This window comes from Fukomys damarensis, unplaced genomic scaffold, assembly GCF_012274545.1.
Source record: "Fukomys damarensis isolate Sample0158 unplaced genomic scaffold, DMR_v1.0_HiC HiC_scaffold_16, whole genome shotgun sequence".
Classification (NCBI taxonomy): Eukaryota; Metazoa; Chordata; class Mammalia; order Rodentia; family Bathyergidae; genus Fukomys; species Fukomys damarensis.
Genome location: NW_022900928.1, coordinates 128,643,461 through 128,653,706, shown reverse-complemented (window position 1 = coordinate 128,653,706; position 10,246 = coordinate 128,643,461). Strand labels below are relative to the sequence as shown.

At 47.3% G+C, this 10,246-nt stretch overlaps 1 protein-coding gene across 9 annotated transcripts in view; it reads right to left on the bottom strand.

The window, feature by feature from the left end:
- Positions 1–406: 406 nt before the first annotated feature.
- The window catches only part of Sp100 (SP100 nuclear antigen), a 95,929-nt gene continuing 86,089 nt past the window's right edge, over positions 407–10,246 (bottom strand). For 6 of the 9 annotated variants that reach the window (XM_033764675.1, XM_010608106.3, XM_010608109.3 and 3 more), the window contains 5 exons: positions 5,399–5,514; positions 3,864–3,984; positions 3,507–3,578; positions 2,880–3,023; positions 409–1,843 (listed from right to left, as the gene is read on the bottom strand). In XM_033764675.1, coding sequence (XP_033620566.1) covers positions 1,700–1,843; positions 2,880–3,023; positions 3,507–3,578; positions 3,864–3,984; positions 5,399–5,514 — 597 coding nt within the window. In that variant the 3' untranslated portion in view covers positions 409–1,699. Of the gene's footprint in view, positions 1,844–2,879; positions 3,024–3,506; positions 3,579–3,863; positions 3,985–5,398; positions 5,515–9,573; positions 9,619–10,246 lie in introns of all 9 variants that reach the window. The other 3 variants (XM_010608105.3, XM_010608112.3, XM_010608107.3) reach the window with 3 other exon arrangements.

Sequence of the window (10,246 nt, the reverse complement as noted above, 5' to 3'; positions counted from 1 at the left end):
TGTTCAGCAAGGCTGTCAGATTTCTCTGATTAAACAAAACAAAACAAAAAACAATGTCGCCGCTTAAGATTCAGACAGCATTTTACATACGTAGACGGCAAAGGGGAGAACAAAGGTGCCAGGTCCAAGATAATCGACAAATGTAGGTATAAATGGCAACGGTTATTTTTAACTTTTTTTTTTTGGTACTGGGATTGAACTCAGGACCTCATGCTCGCCAGGCAGGTGCTGTGACACTGAGCTACATCCCCAGCCTCAACAATTTTTTTTTTAATAACAGGCAATAATCCGTAACAAAATATAACAGGAAAGAGATCACGTCACGAGTGAGTTATGTCTGAAACATATACCAGACACATTGGTGTTTTTCCAATCAGAATTTACTGAATGACAATAAATTCATGACCGACATCAGTTTTGTCAGCCTTATCTGGGGGGGTTCTCAAGGGTGACTGGGTAGCCAAGGAGTCGGACAATCACAGGCTCTTTTCTTTCAGTCTTATTACTAACATGTATAATGCTCAAGTCACACATCACATTTCATACAGAAATACATAGGTTTCAGAAAGGCTAAAAAGGGTCGACGGTGGTTAAGATTCAAAGAGGGAGAACTGAAAGCCGAGGCAGAGAGTGCACAGAGGTAAGATCACAGGCCGGGCTGCGTCCCTAGGAGGCGCAGAGCTTGCTGGGAGCACAGAGCCGGTTCAAGGCCTGAGTCCACCCAGCACATGGCTTAGGTGGACCACGTCGTAGGGGGATTGAGCCGACGACAGAGAGCCAAAGGTAGTGGCCTGTCAACAGACACCAATGCGGCAACACTTTGCTCCAGTGCTAGGAGTCCTTCCACGTATGGGGTCAAGATGACAGGGTTGTATTATTTGCTGGTCTTGTGTCTGATAACCTCAGGGGCCTGGTTTTCTCTGCTGTAACTGAGATGCTACCTGTGCCCGTGTGCCACTGATTTAACATGATTGTTTATAGGTGGCAATTTTTTATTACCAAGCTTAATTTATTCATTTGTTTACATCTGTGATTGTTCTGTGCCGCTGGGAGTATTTTGGTTTCGTGTGTGTGTGTGTGTGTGTGTGTGTGTGTGTGTCCAGCCTCTGATAGTTCTGTGTTTGTACCAACAAGCGACCGAGTCATTCTGCCTTATCATTTACACTCAAAATGGAGTCAACTGCTCTGTACAAAATGGAGTTGCTCCAGGTAAAGCACAGCATGCAAGCTACCATTCTATACAGTGTGGAGTCTGTCACAGAAGGGCTGCACTGTGCAGATTACTTTCACAGTAACACCAAAATGTTAAACTCTGTGAGTGAGAATAAAAAAATAAAAAAAGATATAAAGCCTCATGTGGGGAGGGAACAGGAAGCATCGAAGAATCTAATACAGGGTGTGAATCAATGAAAGAACACAATACGATCCTTTTTGGAAACACTTCATAGTTTCAATTGCAGCTTTTACTGCAAATTGATATGAGAACTTGATAAGTATTATTTTATTTATTTATTTTTTTGGTACCAGGGATTGAACTGAGGACCTTGTGCTTGTGAGGCAGGCAGTGGAATCACTGAGCTAAGTCCCTGCCTTAAGTATTATTTAAACAGATGAATGGGAAGGGCCATGAAAAACGTTTGAAAAAGAAATGCAACATGATCTTGTTTGACCAGAGACAGGGAGGCGTCCTGGTGGATCATCAGAATACTGTATCGCTAGCTGCTGAAGGATCCTGAGTGGGAGGGAAACAGATAATTGGAGTCGTTTTCTGGACTCCAAAAATGTTTTTGAAATTCTTCTCAAATCTGCCTTCTAGTGTTCCCACATCGATGAACTGTTTGTCCTGAGAAAACAAAGACAAAAGTAATTACAGCTGTTATTCAATAAGCCCAGACTCCCCATGCATCAGAAAATTGGGAGCCTCATTTGCACCACTCTATACTTTAAATGAGAATTAATCCACTTCAGAGGAATTTATGTTCCCCCATAGTTCATTTCTCTTTATCAGAAGACAGAGAAGCTAAAATAGTACTACAGGTTGAATGTCCCGTATTCACAACAGTTTGGATTAGAAGTGCTCTGAATTTCAGAGGTTTTTAGATTTTGGATATCCATAATGAGATTATTTTGGGCCTAGGACCTAAACCTAAACACAGACTTCATTTATGTTTCATATAAACCTTATACAGATAGCCTGAAGGTAATTTTATACAACATAATCAGTAATTCCATGCAAAGTTTTATGGTATGGAATTTTCTACTTGTGGGCCCATGGGTGCTCAAAAAGTTTCAAATTTTGGCGTATTTCAGGTTTTGAACTTTCATATTTGGGATGATCAACCTGCATGTTGCGGTCTAACTCCTGATCGAAAAGATGCCAATTTAATTTTTAAAAGGTTCTTGTGTTTTGATTTCTAAACACCACATTGATGATTTGTAACCACAGGACAGTACAGATTCACCCTTTGAGAAATCTTATTGGCTTTTTGGTGGATCACCTGGAAATTAGGATGTAAAGAAATCTAAGATTTTGAAATTTGAGAAACTTGCTTTGGTATCTTCCTTTGAAGAGGAGAAACACTGGATTCCTGTAAAGTTCACGTCCACTACCAGTGGCAGTGAATGGATGGGCCCCGGGCTATTCTCCACGATTGAGTGTAGACTATCCAGAAGTGAGTAGACCCAGACGACCTCTCCAAGGACACCTTCTGGTGTATTGTTACTTTCCCTACCTGCACCACAGAGCTCTCAAGATATTGCTGTGAAGTTTTACTTGTCCGGGGTTGTCACAGGACGAGGGCAGTTGAAACATTTCCCAGTGGAAGAAGGTGCAAGGGAGAGTGATTGAAAGCAAAAGGGAAGTGGGGAGAGCCACTCACTCCGTAAAATGCCTTATAGTTCTGAAAGATGAAGCGGATGTCCTGCACAAACTCCTTCACTCGGGAGTACTTCTTCTCGTTCAGCCTGGTCTTGATTTGGTCTAAACACGTGCAGCCCTGTTGGCCCACAAATGTCCCTTTGGTCTGTTGAGAACAGCAAAGCGGGGGCTGTCTGCATGTTCCCCAGTCTGCCCTCCCCGGACTCCTACTGTTGTCTGAACATTTGTGTCCCCACTCCTTCCAACTCATATTCTGAAACCCCCACCCCAAGGTGACAGTGTTAGGGAGACAGTTGAGAAATCATTAGTTCATGAAGGTGGACCCCTGCTTGGTGGGATTAGTACCCTTATTGAAACTCTAGGGCTCTCTCTCTCTGTCCACCAATCTGCAACCCAGAAGAAGGTTTTCATCACAGTCCCATCATGCTGCCTCCCTGACCTCCAATTTCCAGCCTCCACAGCTGTGAGAAATACATTTCTGTCGGACACAGACAATCTATGGTAATTTGTTGCAGCAACCTTAGCAAAGACAGCCACCAACAGGCAAAGGTAAGCACAACCTGTGCCCCTGGAATTCAGACCACGATTTTGAGAAATGCACGTCTGTAGCTTTGTTGCTGTAACTTACATAATTCGGTTCTGTGACAAAGAAGGCACTGTCTACACAGCAGTAGACCTTCAAGAGGAGCAGCTCACATTTCTGAAAAAGAAGGAGGAGATTTTAAGCGCAAAGCAGTATAGAGGGAAAGAGCCAGTGCCCAGTCTAGACCGAACATGTGACTCCCAGAACTGTGGACTCTTCGTGAGTGGAAATTTCCCTGGATTGGAGCTTCTCTAGAATATGGATTTTAGTGCTGGGTCATGTGACGGAAGCACAGCAGGACAAAGCAATTTGTCTCTGGGCAACATTCCTCTGCCTCTGCGAGACGAGACTGTGCTCCTCTTTGTGAACGGCAAGAGGGACTTCAGGGTCACATCAACTCACCAGCTGTTCCTCACCACACAGCTCCTTCATCAGAACCTCAGATTCCTGATGACATGGTTGGCTTTCTCGGCACCTTTTCCGAATAGCCTTTGTCTTGCAGAAGATGCAACTCCACGGGTTGCTGAGAGGTTGGGTGTACAGTGAGCAAGGGCAGGGTCTGCAAAGCAGCCACCCTTCCTACAGCTGCTAAGGTCCTCTGCTCAAGAATGAGATGGTTACCATCTTGTATCCAATTCCTTTCTCAGAGGCCTCTGCCCTGAAACTCCATTTGGGCTCAATAGCCAAAGACATCCCCTCCCATCAGTAGTGGCGACAGGGTGATAATGTGTCGACTGAGATGTCCCAGCAGTGGATGGACTCTTATTGGGCTCAGAACTTGGGGTTCCCATCTGATTTACTGAGCTTGATAATGACCCCTGTCATCCCGGTCAAGTACTGGAATTTATTACCTCAAGAACGGGACCTTGGTAAGCTGCAGTAATCAGGACCCACAGTAAAATCAGGAAACCAGCCTTTGTTTGTCAGCTTGGCTGAGTAAGCATGGAGAATTTCTCTCCTCTGGCCTTGCCAAATCTGTATCTGGACTCACTGCTTCAGAAACATCTTGGAAAGGAAGTCTATTGCCAGGGGGTCAGATCCACTCTCCTTCTCTACCAGGTTCTCTGTGCTGGGAGACTTGCAGTAATCAGGGTGGCACAACGACCTGTCCTTGCCTTGTCAGCCTCTTTGGCCACCCACCACTTGCTCAGGGGTCCACTACAGAGTACCCACCATACAGAGATAGGAGCTACACAGGAGGTAGAAAAAAGAGGTGATATGTTTTCTGCCTCTGCAGATTGCCCAGCTGGTCGAAAGCAGAGATTGACATTGCTCCTCTGAGACAGTGCCCTGGAAACAGGTGGATCCTCTTGGACTCTTCCCCTCATGGGAGGGCAATGCTCTGTCCTCACAGGACGCATTCCTGGTAGGGCATTCTCCTGGCCACAGCAATTCTGTGTACAGCACCACTGTCATCTTTCATCAGTCTCACACAACCCATCACCTCTGTCCAAAGACACACTTTCAGCCCGAAAAAGTGCAGCAGGAGGCTCCCACCTACAGAATTCAGAGGTCTTCTGATGTACCCAGCCACCAGGAGTCAAATGACTCAACAGACAGTGGGATGGACTTCAGAAGGCTCATTAGAATGCCAGTTTTAGCAACATTGTGATGTTCTCACAGCAAGTGGGATACGAAGAACTCAACCACAAATGTTTGACATTATCACTCCATCAGAGTACACAGGAAGGGGAGGTAGGATAACACCCCTTACTAACTCACCTAATAACTACTTGGAGAATCTTTGTTTTCCATTAACCTGCTACTAGCAGTACCAGTACCACTGCTCTGGGTGATACTTTTGGATCTTGATGCTAAGGATTCTGCTCCCTCTGCACCAAGACAACCCCAGCTGGAGGCAGACACTCTGCGGGATGCGTTTGCATGGCAGGAGGCAGAAGGAAGGGCGAGGTGGGGGACGTCTGTGTCTCACTCACCTCTCCGTTTCCACAGGTGGGATGTGGCAGTTCTCATGATAGGATTTTGGACAAGTATCGCAGCAGTACATCTGTCCCCCTTGGGCACACACTTCACATTCATTTGAGTTTTGTGGCTAGAAGGGAAAATGATGTAGCTATCATTTGGATCACCGAGCATTTAGAAGGTTGCCGTGATGGAATTCTAGGACACGTGCCAAGATGACACTTGTAAATCTCTGTCCTGAAACTGCTAAGGAATCATATGAGCAGAGATTTACTTTAAAAGAAGGCATCTGGACTGCCACAAAGTTCAGGAGACAGTTGCTACGTGTCAGGACAGAAAGAAAAAATATTTTGAAAACAATGATTCTGACACAGAAGAGGTAGCAGGAGCAACAACTAAAGGATGAGTTAAAGACAATTATTGGGCTTGGAGAACCTGGCCCACAAATACTGCGTCTCTCTTGGTTATCCATATTTAAATTTACTCCTCTAGGGGCGGTCTATGAGAACTGGACATGATGGAACAGACTGAGACACCACACCACCCTATATCCTTGGCCACAAATTCCTCACGAGTTGAAGAAAGGACCTGGGGAGCAGATCTTAGACTGAGGCTTCTGTTCCTCTGACAGTGTATGGATGTCCAGGTGGGTGTCAGGGAGGACACAGCTCTTTGAGTCTGGAGTCTAGGGGAAGGTCTTGCATGACTGATCCAAGCTGGTAGAGAGGTGCCATCTCTAATGGCAAAGAGCTGTTGTCAGGGCAACCACCCAGTTAAAGACTGAGCTTCTATCTTCATTATCTGGGCTCAAGAAAGAGCTAGAACTTTGTTCTATACAAGGAAAATGGAAAATTCCAGAGAATTGACCAGTCCTGGATTCCTGACCAATCTCAAAATAAGGATGACCTTTAGCCAGATTTATTTATATCTAGTGAAGTTCAAACTTTGGCAATATTTGCATGTAAGCATTGTGGAGGGATTCGCATGTTACACACAATAGAATTTTGTAGGCAACAAAAATAATTTAAGGAAGAAGCCCACGGGTGGGCAGGGGAAGTCACAACATCCCCCTTTTCAGGTGACACCATGTAGCAATGACAGGTGACCCCTACACAATGACAGAGCCCGCGAGTGAGAGTTGTCTGGGGAGAAACAGCTGGAGATGGCCCCTAGCTCCTCTCCTGGAGCCGTCTAAGCAGAAAGAGAGCAGCTTGGGGCACCATGTGGTGGGGAGACAGCTCCTCCATGGCAGTGAAATGTCCCCCTGCACTGCGTCCTGCGAGGAGATTCTCACATCTTCGGTGACAATCTAAGTACCCTCAATAGGCTCACCAGTGCGGGGGGTTGGAAAGGTGACAGGCAGCACCATTCCACCTCTTCCTTCTAGAAACACTGCTTTCTTCTGTGACTCTCCACTCTCTTGGGTTTTTTTCCTTAACACTGGGACTCTTTCTTTGCCAGTTTTGTGGTTAGAACTCGGGGCTTCCTCAGGGCTCCCTTCTACATCCTGCTCATTTCACTCGTCTCGGTGACCACAGCTTCTCCCGTGAGCACATTCAGTGCACATCCTCAGACCTTTCCATCCATTTCCTGGCCCCATCTTGAGCCCCTGAGCCTGCCAACCCCGCTTTCCGTCCTCTCTAGTGGGAACTGTCCCATTCCTGGCACAATTCCCACTCCTCCTCTTTCCTGTGTCGAATCTCCTTTAATGCTCCTCATCTCCACAACCACCACCATCCATCCTGAAGCCTGCAGGTGAGCCCCGATTGCCCCAGCCCCATCTCAGGCATCCAGCCCTACAGCAGTCCTGCTGCTCCTCCTGCCTCACCTCTCAGAGCTTCTGTGAGGTCTGCCGCTGTAAGGACACAGAGAGCCCATTTACAACATCATCAGCCAGAGTGAAGTGCCCTGCTGTTTGGGTTAAAAATCGTAACAGTTACTGATATCACTCCCCGGCCCAATGAGCTGAGGTAAATTCGATTATAATTAGACATTCCTCTTCATGTATAAATTCAGTACAAGAAAAGTCACATATATGAACTGACTCTAGGCTGCCAAGTGAATCTGGTTCCTTCAGTGGGAACACTCGGGCGGCCTCTCAGGGATGTCCTTGGCTCATCCCCTCAGGTCTCCTCGGGTTGCCTGAGCGTGTGGCCTGCTAACCATCTTTCCTTTACATCTCAACAGGGAGACTTAAGGATACCAGAAGGTATTTGTAGGCCGCCGAGTTAAGGTTTCTGGATCATCATCCTATAAAATACACTGAGTGGGCCCTGAGAAAGAAAGAATGATGTGGGCAAGTGGTGAACTTGGAGCCCCATCGTCTAAGAAGACTGCACATTGGAGTTATGGCTCATTATTATTATTGTTGTTAAATCTGTAGTGCTGGGGATTGAATCCAGGGCCTAGCAATGCCACTCTGCTATTTCCCCAAGCCCCCTCGTCAGTCATTTTGGCAAGAAGTTTGTTCTTTTGGTTAGCAGTAGTTCTCAACCTGTTCTAGACTTTCAGAATCACCCAAGGAACTTTTTTTTTTTAAAACTGGGGATATAGCTGAGTGGTAGAACACATGTCGAGTGTGCATTAGGGTCTTGGTTCAATCCTTAGCACTGCCCCCTCCCCAATCCAGGTAACAAGGTCTCTAACAGCACATATTCCAATTGAGTCCAAGTTGGGACTGGGACACCGGAGTGTTTCACACGACCCTGGACTGTTCTAATGTACAGTCACACAGTGGCCTCTGAACCAGCAGTGTCACCTGGATTCCATAGAAATGCACGTTTTGGGCTCCAGCCCTCTCAGGAGAAGGCAAGGGCAAAGGGTGGGGCTCAGCTGGCACAGATTGGATGGACACTCAAAGGAGCAGGACCAGGCCATAGCCTCTCCCAACTAGGGGTGTGTTGACAAGCCACTGGGGGAGGCTGGGAAAACTGTGATTCTCAGTAGCCCTTGAGACCAATAACATCAGAGGTTGCCGGTCTGACCCATTGACCGCAGGGCACAGCCAGGCACAGACTGGGCCCATGTTCTCCTGAGTAAGGGCAGGTGAGTGCTAAGGAAGTCATCATTGGCCTACAAGTCTGGCAGGTGTCAGGGCATGGAAAGGAGTGCAGATATCCAGTTGCTTTTTTTGTTTTCATAGAAGACTTGGCTGTCAGCTTTGAGAAAAACCATCCAGGCCTGCCTGTGATCAAACAAGTTACACAGACCTGGAGGTAAAAACTGTTTCACCACTGAAGGTTTCAGTTCCAGCAGAAGAACGAGAGCGATGTGGACTTTTCTAGATCTTGCAAGGGCAGTGCATCTGTGCGGCAGCCCCCCTTCGACCCTGTCTCTGCTGGTGTCCTGTGACTGGCTGCACAGTGATCTGGAGTGAGAGGTGTCCCCTTCAGTTGTACAGAAGGTGGCCCTGACTAAAATGTCTCCTTGTTACCAGGAAAGGAATGGAGGCACGATCTAGCTGCTGAGAGAGGGGATCATCCATGATGCTGGCACACCCCGAAGTGGGCAGCCATGCTGAGGGCAGAGAATGCACAGGGCCTGTAGGATCAGAATAGGATGGGCATGATCCAGCCCTGGCCAAACTCGAGGAAAAGTGTCCTGTGGCTTGCTAAGGGGCGATGGTTTGGCTCCCTTCACACTGGCCCTGGGGGCATCACGAAGGCTCCACTTTCTCTGCACGACTAGGAAGAAGTGCCCACCTTGAACTTGCCAGCAGGGCCTGACTTGTTCCTTCTGGCTGATGCTTAAGACCACCTTGGGCCCTACCTGCTCCAGGGAGCAAATGTTGAGGACTTTTCTTTTCCATCATCGCTGCCTTCTTTAAAGTGCTGTTTTCTTCTCAAATGTGCTGCTTTCCCAACACCTGCAGATCTGCCCACACCTGCTGCAAGCTCTGTCTCTAGAGACTGCAGTGGGATAGAGCGCTGCCTCCCATGCTCGCTTCTGAGGGGAACCGAGAGCGTGGACTGTTTCCAGCGAAACAGGCGAAGGATGTTTTCAGTGGAGATGCCCAACCCTGACCAATGCACCTGCCTTGGGGCACACCTGGTTTTCCCTGCTCATCACACACAGCAACATGCCCCACCTGAGAGTGAGACTGCTTCAGGGAAAAGCAATAGTCACACAGGTGATGTGCCCAGGAAAAGGCCTGGGCTGGTACAGGTGAAAGCCGGGAGTCAGCACTTACGTAAGGGTCTTCTGGGGCATTGATGTAAGAGTCTAGTGTTCTCTGCTGAAAGAGAAAAAGGTTGAGAGACAGTATTGGATGTGATATTTCATTAACCACACATTTGATTGCTTCCTTTATTTAAGGGATTTATGCCAGTGTCTTCCCTTTGCTTTATTTCATATCTGCTTTCATGAGCCTTGTACTTAATTAGAAAATAAAAACTATTAAATTATGTGTGTGAGTATGCCCCAACACACGATCATTTCCCAGCCCCTCAGATGCAGGGTGAATCTTTGTGAACCCCTACAGGGTCTGGCTTTCCAGGCTGAGCTGTAGAAACTCCACTGAGTCTCCTGCTTGGAAGGGCCCTCAGGCAACTTTCTTTGAATTAGGAAATGTCATCCGCTGGGGGGAGCATCAGTGGGAATCAGGCCTCCAAGGCCCCAAGGGACCACAAGGTTCAGAATCTTGGGGCCCTTGCAAGTGGAGAAGATCAACCTGCCCAGGAGCACAGCCCTGAAGATAAGGCTGTCCAAAGTCTCAGGTTCTCTTCTTCCCGAAGATAAGCACCTTCCCACTTTGTCCTGAACCCCAAGAGCTTGCCCCTCTATTAGTCATTCTCCCAGGTAAGACAAGTAGGATCCTGGGGTCTGTCGTTTTGGCCTCCTTTACAGGACATTGCCAAGCCCAT